At 40.0% G+C, this 18,404-nt stretch overlaps 1 protein-coding gene and 1 long non-coding RNA gene across 64 annotated transcripts in view; one reads left to right on the top strand and one right to left on the bottom strand.

Moving 5' to 3' along the window:
• Window positions 1–18,404, bottom strand: part of LOC111922567 (uncharacterized) — an 86,671-nt gene that overhangs the window by 43,791 nt on the left and 24,476 nt on the right. For 16 of the 45 annotated variants that reach the window (XR_015284304.1, XR_015284300.1, XR_015284298.1 and 13 more), the window contains 4 exons: window positions 17,175–17,260; window positions 14,230–14,397; window positions 7,782–7,896; window positions 2,325–4,057 (listed from right to left, as the gene is read on the bottom strand). Coding sequence is in view for 10 of the 45 variants with exons in the window: in XM_086880357.1 (XP_086736483.1) it covers window positions 17,210–17,260 (51 nt within the window). In the remaining 35 variants the exon portion in view is untranslated. The other 29 variants (XR_015284310.1, XM_086880352.1, XM_086880371.1 and 26 more) reach the window with 16 other exon arrangements.
• The window catches only part of LOC111922622 (uncharacterized), a 214,207-nt gene that overhangs the window by 172,813 nt on the left and 22,990 nt on the right, over window positions 1–18,404 (top strand). The window lies entirely within an intron of this gene.

The raw sequence follows: 18,404 nt of genomic DNA, 5'->3' as shown, positions 1-18,404 counted from the left end.
CAGGAGTCACATAACACAGCACAGAGAGTAGGTGTCACATCAGATAGTGCTAATAGGTGCCAACAGCCACCTTCACCCCTTTCCCCTCAGTCTTTCCCTGTGCGAGAGTCAAGTGAATATCAATGTGAAACAACTCCGTATGACCGTGTGCTTCTGCCCACACAGTGGGACCCTGGTAGTGATTCAGACTGTACTGGACTCTGGACACATAATGTACACTGAATATCCGTAATAAATAATAATTACCACAGTAGGGGGCAGCAGCCAGCTGTGGAGGAAGAGTAGGGCCAGCTGCTGGAAGAGATGTAGGCACTGGCTGAGCATGCAAGCTGGGCACTGGGGAGGGCGAGAGGGCCATGGCTGGGAGCCAGTGGCAGCTTACTGCCAAGAGGAGGGAGATAAAAGCACAAAAGAGTTTCACCAGAGGGAGCTGCTCCTGGCCACCCCTCAGCAATTGGTAGCGGCCCTGATCCAGGAGGGAAGGCTGATGGCAAACAGGAGCATCGCCAGCCTGTGAGCGCAGCCAACACTGCTCACACGTACCATCCTGGAACTAGCAGGGTGGGTGTCTGTAAGCCAAGCAAGCCTGCTGCAGGGAAACAGCCCTGCACAGACCTCTGGCTAGCAGGAGACCCATACCTCCTCCAGAAATGTGGACAGACCCATCCTGTTCCCCTCAACATCTCCCCAGATGCTCCTCCAGCAAAAGCAGGGTCAATACTCTAGAAATGAGTGCAGATCCAAAAGAGACTGACAGACATATGGTCAATGCTTTTCTGAACCCCCTGATGCTCAGGTCTCCTTGATTTCATCAACAGAAGTGTTCTGGCAGTGCTGAAGATCCCCAAACAGCAATGCTATTATTTGAATTCCTCGGAAGGCCTGATGCTTAGTGCTTGAGTTCCCTGGGTGGTATGGTAAACAAAAAGCTGCTTTTGAACACACTGCACACACTCAGCAGTCATCCAGTACAACTAAAATTTATCATAGATTTAAAATATTTTTCTAACCCCTATGAAAAGTATTTTCTAAGACCAAATCAACTCACCAGTCTCATTTTCACAAGGCCATTCATGGCATGCTCCTCACACACCAGCTTCTAAGCAAGAGTCAACAACAGCCCAGGGTCAGTTCCTCTATTTGTCCCATATGGAATACTCAACTCTTGCACCAGCACTGTGTAATAATTAATTAGCACATGTTCTCTGTAATAATTATAACAATGTGGCACATTTCCCTTGAATTTAGCATAGTGAAATTTATCTTTACTTATATTCATGTCTTACATTCAAGCGTGCTTTCTGTGCCTGGTTATTTTTCACTGAGTTCAATTGCAAATAGATAAAATCTGTTTGCTTTTCTCTCCCAGGGAGGAGCATGTGTATTTCCAGATTCTATTCACATCCACCAGGAAAAGTCCCACACAACAACTGAAGCTTAGTTGGGCTTTTTTTTGCTGTGCTCCTGGTTAGTTGAGCATAGGGGGTGTAATATGGGCGATGTTAAAGTAAAGCTGCTTTTCCTCCCTTTCTCAACACAGCAACTGATAGATTTTTCAGCGCCAGTAAAAAGAAAGAGCTGCCATCCAAATCTCAGTTTATGTAGCCCACAAGACAGTGAAGAAACTGATAGAGGACATCCCAGGCCAACAGGGTATGGTATCAGGGCAAAACATCCACCATTTTTGCAGGTAGTAGACAAGCATGTGTGAGCTCAAATGCAAATCCATGGGCAACAAAAAGCCTATATGTTGAACATATATACAGTTCAAACATAAAGAACCAGATTCTATCTGAATAACTTATATCTGAACATCTGACCTTAAGAACCAGCCTCAGTTAAGCACTGGCAAACTCCAAGATTTGGAAGGAAGTTAGGGGTGTTGCACTACTTTGAAAGCTCTGTTTTGAACCAGCTGTTATTACAAATATCTGCTGGTACCCCATCTTACCACACAGCCTGTCATGGGTGAGCATAATGAGAATGAGCCAGTGGAATATATTGAGCTGTACTTTCTTGCATGTCCTTGTAGCTCAAATTATCCCTTCACACAGCCATAACAGGTAAACTCTGAATCTACTTATGCCACATTCTAATTGGTTCCACTTAATTTGTGTATATGTCTGTGTGTGTGTGTTTGTATATACATATATGCATATTTATATGCACATATGTATATTTGGACATCATTATTAAAAGTAAATATGCATATTGTCACAGATTATTGCTATGTTCATAAGAGATTCTTAGAGTAGTTTGCTTTATTATACAATAAAACCATAGAAATTAATTGCCTTCTTTAGAATAAATAAGGAACACAGGACTCATTGTAACATATATGTTTAATAGTTTGGACATCTCTGTGCCCACATAAAAACAAGGAAGCATATATTGCAATAGGCAGTATAATTATTTCAGTGAGGAACATCCATCCCACACTCCTACAAATGTGATATTCAGCATCACGAGATTCTAGAATTATGTCATCAGCTGCACGAGTTTCACAGCTTATCTTGATGGTTTTATCTTACAGAAGTAAACTCCAACAAAAATGCATAACACTGCAAATTTAACAGCATGTTCATGTTAATACTAGCTGTAAAGATTTCAAAAAGGTGAATAGCATCAGCATTTCTATACGTATGTGTGCACTTATATATACACATGTATACACACACATGCACATATAAATGCACACATACATATCTGTGCTATGTATAAAATCTGTCCTTAGATATGCCATTATTTTATAAGGTTAATTCCAACTACATTAAACTTGAAAACAATGTTCTATACAGTTGACCAATTTAAGGAAGTCCCTGCTGGTGCACAGAAGATCGAGCTAGCTGAGATCATTAAGCATCATCGGATGAGGCTGCAGGTAGCTGAAACATTCCTTAATGAAAATTTAAAGAGAGCAGATTAAAATTATATTCCTCCAATCCAACAGAACACAAAGGTAAAGACAGTCAATTACAACCAAAATCTCATCTAGCACAAAAGGGCTGTTGTAGTCTGTAGATCAGAATTTATTGCCTGAAGTTAACATCCAGGCTTGTGACTATGTATATAATTACCTTCTACAATGTACTCTCCTAGCACTTAGATGAAGTCATGGAAGATGATGTCTTCCATAATTTTAGTCTGTTATGTTCATGACCAAGAGTTAGAAAATCTCAACAGCATCAAAGATTTTTGATCTGTGCTATTCTGTCTTTTTACATTATAAGAAATAGAAAATAAATTTAAAAATGCAAAATGCCATGCACTTGTTTTCCTGAACTCCTAGGTTAACTGTTTTAATAGTGTTTTGTGGGTCAATAAAGTAGCGCCAAGGAAGTGGTTCAAGCAGGATACTCTACCTATGTGCCTGTTCAGAAAGCTTGCAGCTCTCCCCTGGACACAACAGCAGGGGCTTTTGGTGACAAGGGTGCTCAGCTCTATACCAGTTCTGTTGTTAGATCAGAGAAATGCATCACATCTTTAAAATCTCGTAACTAAAAAAGATACTGACAGGCAGCTGTGTCACAAGAAGAAATTAAGAATAGCAAGAAGGCTGAAAGGGCTGCTACATTAGGGAAGATTAAGTCAGCTAAATATCTATGAGTTGCCTTAATGCTTACTAAACACAACATCAAAATAGTTAAAAGAGATCAAAGAAGGGAAAGAAGGAAATTTGCAAAGGGATGTAAAAAGAAGAAATATGATGACGTTAAGAAAGGAAAAAAAGTCCTGACAACAAGATACTCTAGGCAACACAACCTCTCCCTTGAGATATGGTATCACTTAGGAAATTTAATCTAGGCACAAAAAAACCACAAAAAATATGCCATAAGAAACAACTTCATTGTGTCAGGAAGATGTACTGGATGACCCAAAAGATACATTGCTAATTGGTGTGCACCTGTTATCTGTGATTTTCCTTGCTTGTATGGCCAACTCATCATTACTTGTCTGTATTTGGTTTCTCTGGGTCCCATCCAACTCACGCTGCAGACAACAGAAGTTTCCGACAGGAGCAATAGGACCTCAATGTCTGTTCCAAGTCTTTGCTGTTCTAAAAAGAAGAGGGGAAAAAAAATCCCACACTACCTTGCAAGAACTTAATGCATCTGGTGTATGAACATATATACAACCAAGCACTTAAATTTTTTCTGGATATTTAAACCCGTGTTTATCCTTAGAGATATCTGAGGAAATGTGCATTTGCTTTCACTTGCTGCAGCCAAAATTTTTGCTAGAGAGGAAACTTGCAGTTAATCTAAAAATAACTTCTAATGAAAAACTGCTTTGGTCTTGGAAGAGTGAAGAAAATTCTCTACACCAAACTAAGAATAAATCTATATATTACACAGAAATGACAAAGATCTTTCTATCACTAAAGCAGTAATGCAACCAAAAAAAAAACTAACCATGAATTCGGAACTCTCAAGACCATAGTTTTCAAATACTTTCATAGTTTTCAAATACCAAATGTCTTAGTATATATAATCAAATAGTACTTAAAATCCACTTGCTTGCAGGTAGGGAATCACTATTTTGTGGCAGGTCAGTGTTGGCCCCTTGAGAGACACAAATATCTGTGTAAGTGGGGCTGAATGTTCAGGGGTCAGGGCTGTTGGTTGGTGTTGTCCATATATCTAGTGGCTGGTATTGTAAATCTTTAGAGCAACGTTTCTTGAAAATACTAAACAGACATTTTGGTAGCCACATTGAGCCTGTGGCTATACTGCTTCAGGCTGTGATCTTGTCAGCTTTTACAAGTAGTGTCAGGCAGGGTCACCTCTTGGATTGGTAATTCTAAGGCAAGGCAGGAACTGCTGGAAGTGTCTCAGGCGATAGAATAGTTGTAACCATTTTCCCTGAGCCTTTTCTAATATCCTGATGAAGGCATAATGCCAAGACATGACACAAGAGCAAGATCCTCACTCTCTGCAGCCATCAAGTGCATCATTTACAAAGGGGTTTTTCCCTGGCCTGGTGTGGAAGTGTGAGGTACAGTATGTGGGAGATGGAAAAATTAATGTGCTACATGCACACTTGGTCCTGGATGAGCAGCATGTAAATGTGGGGCTCCAGCATGTTTCATCAGGAAGGGGGTACAGGTGAATGCCCCTTCTGACATCTTTGGGGATGCTGGTAGCTCCAAATTAGGTTTTGTCTACATCTATAAAGCAAAAGACAAGCCCAAGAGTGAAGATTTTGTACCCTAACTTTCAGCCTCACACACTTCTACAAAAAGTATAGAAGGACTGATAATGAAATCCTTGCCCAATGGTCTACATTGCCAAGAATTTTAAATTGTAAGTTAACCAATTTCTCCTCTAAAGTTCAAACAATAAATAAAATTCTATGTGAAAAATGGAGCCTTTTATTCCTTTGTTAAAATCTGATCAGAGTAAACTACAGATGTTAAAAGGCACTGTAGTTCAAAGAATTAAAAGAATCTTGCAGGGTTTGTACAAAGAAAAGAGTTTTAGAGAATTATATGGAAAATATTATAATGCTATTATATAAATCAGTGGCACATCTTCACTTTGAATACTGTCTTCAAATTTGGTCACCTTATACCTGAAAAAAGAAAGTAGAAATAGAAAAAGTCCAGAAAATGGTAATAAAAATGATAAAAGTCAAAAGGATGGGAAATTTCTTGAGGAAAGAGAAAGAACATAAGCACTAGCTTGTCTCTCAGGAAAGATATATCCTCATGGGACATTCATAGATATGGCACTTAGGGACATGCTTTAATGGTGGATGTGGCAATGTTAGGTTAATGGTTGGGTTTGATGATCTTAGAGGTCTTTAATGATTCTATGATTCAAATCATACTGAACTGAATGAAACCTCTCCATAAACTTAGAACACATCTTGTTGTCTCAGACAATCTAGAAAATGTCCTTGGATCCCAGCAGTTTTTGGAAAGCTCTGGGACCTTTCATGAACTAGATATGGCAGGTATTTTCCTCAGTGTACCCTTTTGTCTTAAAGAACTTTCAGCCAATCTGACTCTGGGACAGTAGACGGGGCAGTAGACAGTAGACAGTAGACAGAGCTACATATTAGAAACACTTGTTTTCCTTTGTTAAATCATAGGATCATAGAGTAGTTAGGGTTGAAAGAGATCTTAAAGGTCATCTAATTCCAATCCCACTACCATAAGCAGGAATACCTTCCATTAGAGAAGGTTACTCAGAGTCCCATAGAACCTGGCTTTGAACATTTCCAAGGGTAGGGTGTCCCACATCTCTGGGCTACCTGTTCCAATGCCTTACCACTGTTATAGTAAAGAGTTTCATCCTAATATCTAATGGAAATCTATTCTTCTTCATCTTAAGGCCATTGCCCCTTGTCCTGTCACTGCATGCACTTCTAAAACGTTCTTTTCCAGGAACTTGAATACACTACTAACTCATTTTTTGGGTCTAACTTTTAGAAACTTCACTTTTCCCCATCTTTCTCCTGTGGAAGGCATAGGAGGTTGAGAGGTACAAATCCACTGACTTGACTGGCAACTTTTTCAGTTAAATCACTCATCTTCCTTGAAAATGTGCCATGTGTCTATTAAAAAGCATCTCAGTCCCAAAGAACTTGTGCAGTCTCCCTCACTTTGTGTGATGGGATCCCCAGTCTCTGTCGGAGTTCTACTTAAGCATGACTATAATATAAATAACATTTTGTCCTCAAGATCTTTGAACTTAATTAACAGCAAAGGAAAAAAATCTTTCCTATCCTGCAAGGTGAAACAAAAAGGTATTGAATTTCAAATGGATGAAAGGAATTGCTTTTCCAGACAATGTACAGCTAATTAATGGAACTTGCTATCACATGGTTAGTACTGAGAGAAACAGCATCATATTTGTAAATGAGAAGTCATTTTTAGGCATAAAAGCAAATCTTCATACAAAGCTCAGGTTGGAATAAATTCAGTAGAATACATTATACAGAAGATCAGACTAGATGATAATAATGGTTGCTCCTAGCCTTAAAAAATATGTGAATTTTACTAGGTGCTACCACGCAATGATGTCTAACCCTCCCAGTGGTTCATGGCATGTGCCAATCAATAGGCAGTGTCAGGACAGCACCTTCACCCATGGTAAACTATCACAGTGAGCCTTTAGAGGGTCAGGAAAGTCTAGGAGGCTTTTCAAACTGGTGGCTGTCACATCTCTTTCTAGACTTTAACAAATTCTTTCTTCTCCAGTCCTGTATGGGAGCCCTGGAGGCATCAGAAATATTCATGCTAGCATGGTGTGTCTTCAACTCTGTCTGCAGGTCTGCAGGAAAAAGCAGACAAGTCCAACAAGGTCTTGGGTGAAAAATATTTGGAGGAAGGTGAGGAAATCAAAAGGTCAATGTCTGCAATTAACTGTATCTTCTGACCTGTGTGACAGCACACGCTGGACTCCCCATGCCCAATTACCCATAGCAGTATCCTTTCCATCCCCATCTAAATCCAAAACCACCCACAGGAACCTGTGGAAGCAGAAGGTCCATCCTCAGGTGCCCATGGTTGAGCTGCATAACTAAACCTTGTAAGCAGGACAACATTCCCCATGGACAAGTGTGTTCTATGATATTTCTGGCACTCTTTTCTACCTGAGATGTCCTAAGGTGGGGGCAGAACCAGGACATCTCATTTGTCTTTGTTGACTTATCTCATGTTACCTTACTGTGGTGGGGCATGATAGACACCTGATTCATCTCTGAACTGTTAAAATATGTTAATGCTGACAAGGTACCAAGAGAAAAGGGGCACTTTTTGCCATGATTGCACTTACCTAAAACTCCAGTCATCTTACAAAAAATCAAGGAGGATGTCTTCTTGTGAATAGTTCTGCTGGGGTCATTTCAGATAAGAGAAGCTGTTTCAGCCTTGTGGGTTGAAAAAGTTATCTATTGGGGGGGGAAAAGAAAACAAAAAATATTAAAAGGGTCAAATCAGCTCCTTACACAAGTGGTTTTATACCACCATGTACTTTTATGTAAAGTCACAGAATACACATAAAGTAAGCACAAAATGCTCTTGCAGTTGCTATTCCAGGATGTTTGTAATGGCAAGCTAGATTGTAAATTATTTCTTTGGAGGGCAGAAAGCGCAATGGAAATAATGTATATTATTCATAAAAATGATTGTCCTGTTCACTTGTATACCTCTGCAATTTATTCTGTAACAGCTTTTTACTTCCAAGAAATCACTAGCTAATGACATCTCAAACTTTAAAAAATCCACTTATTCACAACCCTGCCCCTGAGGGAATTCCTGCATGTTATCAGAAATTTTTCCAAAGATCATTAACAGATATTACAAACCAATTGAAACTGAGTATTTTCTTTGCAAATTACTTTTAACTTTAGAGCTATTGAAAAAAGACATTGAGTGATTTAATTTACTTAATCTTTCTACAGATTGCAGCTATGTGCATATCCTGTGATTGCATTTCCAACAAAAAGCATATATAACTATCCTTAATAGGGATATTTTTCTAAATTATCGTACAAGATCAGTAAGATCTCTGCAGATATTAATGTTTACTTTTTCATTTAGAAAATTGCACTCAAAAAAGAAATGGGCACCTTTATTCTGTTGTTGTTTTAGAAATAATAGCACACCATAATATTTATTTTATCTGCTATTTTAATTAAAACTCCAATAATCATTGTATCCTTTGAGGATACATTCTACTGATTTTTCTGAAGAATCACTGTATTTTCATTAGGCTGTGAAGACAATGTTTCTTACACAGCAATGAGTATACCAAAAGAGATCCACTGTCATTTGCACCAATCCAAAACAGCAAGCTATTTCAGCAGTGGGGGGCTGGAGATTGTGTCTGATTCTGTACCTCATTGCCTTAAACTCCTCCCAGAGAACCATACATGTGTCAGCACCACTTCTGCAGGAAGTATGAAAAATCTCTTCCCCCTGAATATTTAGCATGCAGCTTCCTACCAAAGGTTCCTGCTCTCTTTGCAGATAAGAGATTAGGAGGGCTTGAAGCCCCTGAATCTTGGGTGGAGTTTGAAATTATTGCCTTTGAATGGCAGTGAACACAGCTGCTGTACTTTGTGTACTGCTCAGTCCTGATCATGCGTTACATGTGCTTTACCAGGACACTCTTGGTAGACATATGGGTAAAGTTGTGAATAGTTTGAGGAGGTGAATCAGGATTAACTGCTGGGAAGTTCAGTGTAGCAGAGCTGGTGACTGACCAAGAGGCAGGAGCATAAAAAATGTTTTAGATGTCTTAAGAACTTTCTTATCAAAAATGCAGGTGATAAAAAATGCAGGAGGTGTGTAGATTTGGAACCTGGACTTGGATGTCAATATTCCACATGAGTATCATTCATCTCCTTTCGTGGCTTTAGGCCCAAAAATGGTTATTCAGAGAAGGACCCAGATTTTTCACAGCAAATATGTGCATAAATATCTTTTCATATCTTACTTTGAGTGGTGGGAGAAATGTGTAGGAAGGGTGACAGAGAATTTGCAGGTGGTAACACCTTCCTTGGATAGTCCACATCTTCCTGTCACAGCAGGGTGAGAGGTCTGCAACCAGCCTAAAAACTTCTCCATTCCCAGTACTATCAAACTCTCATTCTCTTGTTGTTTTCCTTTCCAGGTTACAACAAAAAGATCTCACAATTAAAAGAATTTTTTTTCCTCAGTGCATCAAAATACATGGGATCAGTAAAGCAAATTTCCAAACTGTGTCAAGAGCTGAAAAAATTACTCCCTTAGCTACCTGATGTCCAGTTTTGTCCTGCAAATATCAAGAAACCATGAATCTTTAAAAAGGTCCTCTGCCATTAGCTTGGCAACTTGTTCCTGTCACCATCCTGTGGAGGTACATAGGCATGAGAAAGAAGAGGAATTGTCTGCTACTGAGTAATTAATATCTGAACAGGTTACTGGGCTGGTTTTAACCCACACTGCACTCAGGTAAGTGCAGAGGAAGGATAGCATGCCTTTTTCCCTGATAAAATTGCAGCCTCTCAATCCTGCTCTTCATTTGTCCCCATGATCTGCTCAAGACACTTTTCTAGTCATGGTCCAAACCTCTAGTTTACAGCCATAATAACACTGAGACTGTCAGCAGCTGTCTCTGTGAAATGAAACTGCTTTTCAGGATCCCCTGCTTATAGATGTGTTTCCCTCACCCTTCTGCCACACACTTGCAACTGGCACTACATTGTCATTTCAGATGGCACATACGGAAAGCCAGAGCCCCAGCATATTTGCTAGTGGCTTTTGCTTCTCTTAGAAATGCCACGTCTTGTACATATCCAGCTTCAGGAACAAGTCAGTTCAGAGCTCCACACTCCTTCTGTCCCTGCCTTCCCCTTCCCAAGAGTCTTGTGTTGTTTGTGCTTTGCCACAACCACCCCGGGTGCTCTGGGCTCCTTCTGCAACTCCTTCTATTGGAGATTGGTGACAAAAGCCACCAGCATGCCTCAGCCAGGGGTGACCTGGACTTTCCACCTGCCAGCATCGGACGCTGTGCCATCAGCTGCCAAACTGGCACGGTTCCACCAGCTGCAGCAGCTGAGCGCTTCTGTTGTCACTCAACCCAGGACATCTCCACGGAGTCTGATAACACATATGCTAATTAATGCCAGTTGTGATCATTGGTCAGATCCTCTACTGGGTTAAATTGAACGAGTCCATTTAAGTCTGTGACAATTAGCAGCAGCTTAGAGCTGACCCAACGGTTTTCTCTATAACGTGAATATATGTCTTGTTCTAAGTGAGTAAAAGCCACCAAAAAATTGCATAAAAACTACCAAATCATCAGAAAATTAAATGAGTGTTAGTAACTCCCAGCCCAGGCCAAATTACAATGGTGGCAAATAAGTGATAGCTCCAGCTATGTTAACAACTCTCTGAACTATCCAAACTCCTTATAATAAAAGTAATTAGTAATAATAGATGTTCTTCTGGACACATTCACCTTTCTATAAAGAAAGCCTAATGAGTTTGTCTTTTAAAAAACAGACTATCAGAAAATTTTAATGTGATCCTGTTAACTTGTAAGCATAGTGTTTTACATTTTAACAATAGAACAGATCACATCTATTCTTGAATTCAGTTTTTAAGACTTGTAAAGCAAAATCAGTAAGTGAAAAGGAATAGTTCAAGAATTTTCTTTGTATTTTGTTTCTGCCCTTTGTCAAAATTGTATTTCAGTCAATACTCCCACCCTGTTAGGTTGTATCACCAGTCTTCTCAACCATAACAAGCAGAGTAGTAGAAGGTATTAAATCTTAAACAGAAGTAAGTAAGGAACTCCTGGAAATAAAGCAAAAGTTTGATAGGTTGTGTCAAAAGGAATTGCAGTTATTATTATAATTTATTATTTGTTAAGCACTGACAATGTGCTCAGTTCTGCTGATTAAGTTTTTCTGAGCAAGTTCTACTGATTATCTTCTGAGGACAACACACTGTACTACAAAGAAGATATGTGACAGCTATCAAGACTTTTGCTTTCAAGACTCACTTAGCGAAACAATTACATGCCAGTTATGCAGGTTTTATGGGGAAAAAAAGAGAGAAAATGCATAAACTGAGTAAATATCATGACTTTTGTGTTCACTAATTTTCCTACTCCAGATCTCTCACTTCAGTACTGTCTGACAATCTCAAAGTTACAGTGAGATTTGAGGAAGATCTAAAGCCTCATCCCTGCTTATATTCAGTCATAAGCATAATGTTATATTAGAGGCAAGCACACAGGCTGTATTGTTAGAATCTGTCTTTGGATCTGGGACTCAGTCCCCAGGAAGGGCAGAGATAGCTGAATGGGGCCAACCTGAGAAAGATAAAAATCAGAACAACTCCAGACTCACACATACATTTCCTTCATGCCACAAAGCAGATCAGACAGAACTAGCCTGTACTCTACCCATAGGTGGTGATCTGACCTTACAAAGACATTCGGGGTGCAGGTGCCTCAAGGGAGCCTTCCTATCCCTGCTAGGCTCTCAGGGCTGTTTCTCTAACAGACCTACTGTTAAGTTTCTCCAGCCTGAGCTATAGGCACGATTTTGCAGGGCATCTAGAAGTCAGGGATGTTGAGGTTTTGCTGGTCTAGAGGCACTGCAGATATTCTGTTCCTGTGAACTTTGTGCCTGGTTTATATCTACTTTAGTATGTAAAGAAATCACAGTTTCTTCCTCCACCTTTACCCTCAGATCATTTATGTATAGTTTACCTCCAGGGTGGAAGATTCCCCAAAACAGGCATTTGATGGCAAAATAATGTCCATGCATCTATGTGTGCACAGCAAGGGACATGGCTGAGGACTGCTGTAAGAATCTCTGGCCAAATTTGCGTGTCAGGAGGGTGCCAAACAGACATTGTCCCTTGCCCCAGCCCAGCAACACCTAGGCTTTCAAACCACAGCACTGCCAGGATTCCAGCTGTGCAGATGTTCTTAGAAGAAAAACTGCCTTTTGTCTGCTTCTATCCTTTAGCCTGCACACTTCCCTAAATCCTGCCAGCATGCTTGCTTTTTTTTGCTTTTTTTTTGTAACTGACAGAGAGAAGTGAGTTCTTATATAAATCTTTTGTGTGAAGATCAAACTGCACTCATGTAGAACTTTTTTTTCTTTTAGGGGAAAATCTGCCCTAAAATAATCATTCCATGTTATCCTCACAGAGCGCCTGCACTGCCTTTTAAAACGCATCCAAGGCCACCCTCAAGACCAGACTCAATGCTGTCAGGTGGCAGGCTGCAGCTGAAGTCTCTGTGCATGCAGGGAGGGCAGTGTGGGCAGCCCAGGGCAGGATTGGGGTCAGGGGCAATGCAGCTGGAAGGGACCGTAATCTGAGTTGCTCCTTGTAGACAATGTCAGCCTTTGTACTGATAGAAACTTGTGGGGCAACTCAGGAGCCGAGCTGGGTCATGTGAAAAAGGTGTTTCTTTACCTAGCCAGCTTGGACTCCTCAAGCATCCAGCTGGCAGACCCCGAGGCCTCAGTCAAATCTTGTAAGTTAACATTAGTTTACTAATAGACTGAGGAGTAGAGGATTTGGTTGAGAAAACATAGCCTTTCATTCACAAACTCAGCAACCCTTGTAATGGAGAGGAGAATCAGAAAAAATGATCGACTGATAACAGTACTATTGGGAAATTCTTTTTAAAAAAAGAAAATACTAAAGAAGATAGTCCCAAATTGCAGTACAACAGCAGTTTTAGGGTCAATTTCAGTGCTGCTTTGTGTTTCACTATTTACAATTTAATTACCAGCTAGAAAAATGATCAGGTATTAGGTGTAGTGAAGCCCCCATGTGTGATACCAAGCAGTAGAACAACTCACTGTAGAGGCTTATCTTTGGGAAGCCTCCCTCTCTCCCTTTTTCACTATTTCTCTTCATCTTGCTTCCTTCTTATGCTCCCAATTTCCTTAAATACAATATAGTCAGAGTTTTACATACATCTCTAGTTTTCCCAGAAGGAGCAGCCCTTAAAATACAGCAAAAGTTCTTTTACTCGGGACCATAAAAATGGACTTGCACTCCAGTGCAGCCATCTAATAGGCAGATGAACCAATTCCATAAATAGAAAAACATTCTACCTGAGCCAAAACTAGAATAAAACCCTAATCTAACCTTTATTAAAGAGGAGAAAAATCAACTTCCTTTCACTCCCCCACTCATTTTCCACCACTGTGATTTTCTAAATTTCAGGCAGGCCTGTGACCAAGAGCTGCACGGCCAAAAGTGGCTGGATGTGCTGTATCCCTGGCCCAAATGGAAGCAGGAAATACTAAACATCTTGCATGGAAGCCTGTTCTCATCAGGTTTATAGCCCAGCTTTTTTCATCAAAAGCAGTGAGGATAGTACACAGTTCAGAAATGCATCCAAGCATATGGGAGTCTCTCTACACTAATCCTCCTTTGAGCTTCATCCAGCACTAAATCAGAGCCACACCGGAGAGAGAAATAATGCAATAACGTGTGGAAAATACATGGCTCCTCTCTGTTAGGGTATGGAAAATCAAATGTGACTCACTTTTCTCCTCAGAAATTGTTGGAGGAATATTAACAGAATAAAGCATGACAGAGACTGGAAAAGAACAGAAGTCAGATATCTTTTAAACTTGCTTGCCCTGGGACTATACATCTTCATGCACCACATGTGTTACATGTGCAGGGCAGTCTTTACTGGGACAACACCAACAGTCTTGAAAGAGTAACACAATAATGACACAGGTGACAGAACTCACCTGAGAGGCAAAGAAAACGCCTTTTTGCAGAGTTAACCTGCACCATGTTCACAACATTGCAACTTCAGCCACCACTTCGAGAGGTCCCTTGAGAGCATCGCTGCTGGAATTCTGGGGAAGAAGGGCTGCACAGTCTTATTTTGCCAGGCAGAATACAGGGCTCTCTGTCTGAGGGAGAGAAAGGGCTTTGCTGAGCTCATTCAAGAACAAGAGGACCCTATGGCTGCACCGAGGCCCAGAGAGTGTGCTGTCAGTGCTGCCATGGACATGGGAGCACAACAGGCAGAGTGGTGACACCCCACTCTCCACTACAGCCTCTGGTCTCACCTACTGAAAGCAACAACAACAGATAAAGCAGTAAGAGGCAATCTACACAAACTTATTGAGATTCTGTAGCAGGGAAGCACAGTCTGACCAGGGCTTGAGCCCTTCATTCCTTTTTCTGAATGTCAAAAGTTAAAAAATAATTCAAAGTACAGCCCTGATCCACAGGCTCCAAACACCACTCTCTGGACCTGAGACAAGTGACAGAAAGAAAGGTTTTCAACAGAACTTGTTTCAGGAGTGCTGATGTGTTAGGGAACTGAAAAAGAGCTGTCAGCTGACAAAATTACGTGGTTAGTTAAGGATTCAAGTTAGGAGAGGGATTGGCTATGTAATTAACAACAGGAAAAAATAAATGCAGCTCCAAGCACACAAGCAGGTACACATGCAGAGCCAACTTAGAACTTGTAAACAGCCTATTGTTTCCATACATAAGGGCTCACAAATAGCCTATTGTTTCCATACATAAATGTCTTCAAACTAGAATTTTCTTGACCGCATTTATTGCCTTTTCCTGATTAAAACTGAGATGCATCCTTTCTTTCTCTTTTTTTTTTCTTAACTTATTATTTTCTAAAATAAAGAAATCAGTATTTAACCCTGTGCTCTTGAAAATTGTTCACCAGAATCTTGTTTGGCATACCTCAGTCTTGCTATCATGGAATCATAGTTATCACAAAATTGTTTAGGTTGGAAGGGACTTCACAGACCGTCTAGTCTAAACTTTCTGCCATGCACAGGGACACCTTCCGCTAGACCAGATTGCTCAAAATCCTATCTAACTTGTCCCTAAACATTTCCAGGGATGCAATATCCACAGCTTCTCTGGACAACCTGTTCCAGTACCTCACCAGCTTCTTTCTGAAGGATTTCTTCCTAATATCTAATCTAAACCTACCCTCTCTCAGTTGAAAACTAAATTACCATCTACAAAGCAGAGCATCTTTACTGAAGCTTAAGATTTTCTCCCATATGCTGTTTCTTTAGAACAACTTGTCTTCCTCTTTTTCTTTTTTTTTTCCCTTTTTTTTTCACAATATGCATCTGGTTTAAGGTGACTTTTTCTTTCCCAGCATATGGAGCTGAATGATGATGATGATTTAGATTATTTTAAATCACAGCCTATTAAATGGAAAAATAAATGCTGATATGTTTATATGGTTTACTTCTGAATGAATTATTGATATGAATGTGTAGTTGCTTCTATCATAATTACTCTTTATTAAATAAATATATTTTGAATTAGAGATCCTTGATTAAGAAATCACATTTTTGTCTGAAAATTGTTTCCCTGATGTTAGTATAAGAAATACCTTACATTACTCTATGGAGAAAAAAAAAAAGGCTGGTGAAATTATTCTATTTTTTATCTTTTCCTTTGCTCTGTGAATTTGGCAGTGCTTTGTGCATATTCCCTTTCACTGCTTCTTTCCTCTAATCAGTTAAGTGAGGCTCTTTCCCCTCTGTTGTTTGTGTGGATCTGTCACATAGCACCTAGAGACAGAAAAAAACATTTTAAATAGGAAAATGCAAAACACAAAAACTAAAGGATTGAGGATCAGATACCTGAAACTCCTCTCAACATTTTCTTTCAAGCTGAGCACGTTTCAGATTAATGGTGACTCTTTAACATAAATAATGATCTAATGAAATAAATATGAAATAGAAAGAATCATAAAAAGAGTTTTACATTTAAGAATGCCATCTGTGTAACACTTAGCCTAACAATGAAATCATTTCAGTGCCAAAACAGCTCACTCTGCTTCCAGCACAAGTTACAGGAGAGGGTAATGGCTTTGCAAAATGGCATAAAAGTCTGAGTTCAATCACTGAAGGAACACCTGGGTTCAAACTCACTCTGCTTCACACAGACAATGGATCTCGCACATGAGTTTTAACTTTGCCCCTGCTAATGTTTCTACCTCAAGTCATCACAAATTTTTCACAAAGCTGACGATTTTTATTGCAAGGAAATTTAGATATCAGAGGAGAAGATTTTGTGAGTCATTGTGAGGGGATCTTGCAACAACTATTACACTGATTCTCTGCTTTCCAGCTGTGGAATCCAGAGTCAGTATTGTCTGACTAAAGTGCACAGGACTCAGAAACAAGACCCTGTTTAAGTATATCTGTAGCAAGGAAAATTCCCTCATAATGCTCTTAGAACTTAACACCAGACCAACTATCAGTTTTTAGGACCGGGGTCCTAAGCTACAGGTCTGTCTGGGCATGCACTGGGAAGCTCTGTGTCACAGAATGGAGATGCTGTTTTAGTGAACGGAGAAGCCAAGCTCTTGCCATGTGCAAGGCGGCGCAGCAGAGCCACGCAGAACACAATGGAGGTTGTTTGTTTATACCAGCCAAAGAGAAGGGAACATATTTGTTTTGAGTGAGCTGTGTTAGAATACATATTGTTGTATATGCCCAGGCCTCATTACACCATGCTAGTCTTCAATATGGATCAGATCCTAAAACTGCTTGACATACTGAAATAAATGTGAGTTCTACCCACAGAACATCTCCAGACTTAGGCCTCATGTCTGTCAATGTCATCTCAAAAAAACAAATGTTCAAAGAAGAAAAACAACAAAAGTATCTTAGAGACTGTGGAGGATGCTCACGTGTGGTAGATGCCATTCAAGGGTATGCTAAGGAATTACTTGGAGAGAGAGAAATCCACATACCAAGACTGGAGAAAAGAGCAGGCCTGAAAAAAAAAAAAAAAAGAGAGAAAATTAAGTTTCACTGAAAAAATATTTCTTATTTTTATTTCAGAAGTTACTCTTAAAGCAAAAGGAAATTCTTCCTTCAAATCAGCGATGAGGCCACATTAACATCTCCTCAGGCAAAGGTGGCCACAGCTCAAATTTTTCTTAAAGATATAATTGTGAGGGCATTAACAGAAGAAGAGTTAAAGTGCTGTTCAATAAACAACCTGAAGTGCTGTATGCTGTATTCATATAAGGAAAGGTATGAGCCAACGGAGAGAGATGTTCAGCTGCAATCAAAGAGGATCTAAGCCTAACTGAGCACTCACATGACAGTTGGGATCATTTCGGATCCCTTCCAATGAAGATAAAATAGCATCAAAAGCAGAGAGCTTTTTTTCTTTCTTTTAAGGATGAAAACACAACATCATTAGTCAAATTTACTCTGAACTTCCACCTCCTCATGTTGATTTGTACTCAGGTTCAGTAAACATATATTTCCATCAAGGTAAATAAATGTAAAAGCCCATCAGTAACTTAATTGCTTAACGATGGATGCAGTGTGGGGTGTAACACTGTTTCTGACTATACTGTTGAAGTTAACGACCTCTCAAAAACACCTATTATACAGCTTGGCAGTAAAAAAAAAAATCTGTTCCTTCTTAAAAATCTGCTTATAAAATTTCAGCCATTTTTTCCTGATGTTGGGGGGGTGGAAACCTCTGAGGACAATTTTTCAGGTGGGCTGATAAAAAATGGAGTTTATTCATTTGAGATGCCATTCTTTGTGGGCCTGCATGACCCAGAGAAATAAGTCTCAAAAGAAGTAGCAAGTCTGCAGTGAGGACAGCCCAGGGAAAACATCTCCAGAATAAAATGCCCATGGTTCTGAGTGGGACCATTCGCTGGGAGGGATGGAGGGCTCAGTCTACAGATGTCAGGCAGGAGCCTGATCCTGTATGCGTAACACACATCTAGGGACATCTGGGAATGTGCCCTTCTCCTCTGTCCTTGCACACCTAGAGCCCTGGCTTGAGGACCCATGGGACAAAGCAGTTGTTCCCATTAAAACCAAGCCGTTTAATAGAGGTGAAGGAAAATCAGCTCTCCAGTGAGAGAACAGTGAGGGAGGAGGGTATGCCA

The sequence above is a fragment of the Cyanistes caeruleus genome, chromosome 3 (assembly GCF_971803275.1).
Source record: "Cyanistes caeruleus chromosome 3, bCyaCae1.hap1.1, whole genome shotgun sequence".
Classification (NCBI taxonomy): domain Eukaryota; kingdom Metazoa; phylum Chordata; class Aves; order Passeriformes; family Paridae; genus Cyanistes; species Cyanistes caeruleus.
Note: the sequence above shows the minus strand (reverse complement) of the source record. Positions and strands in the feature narration are given on the sequence as shown.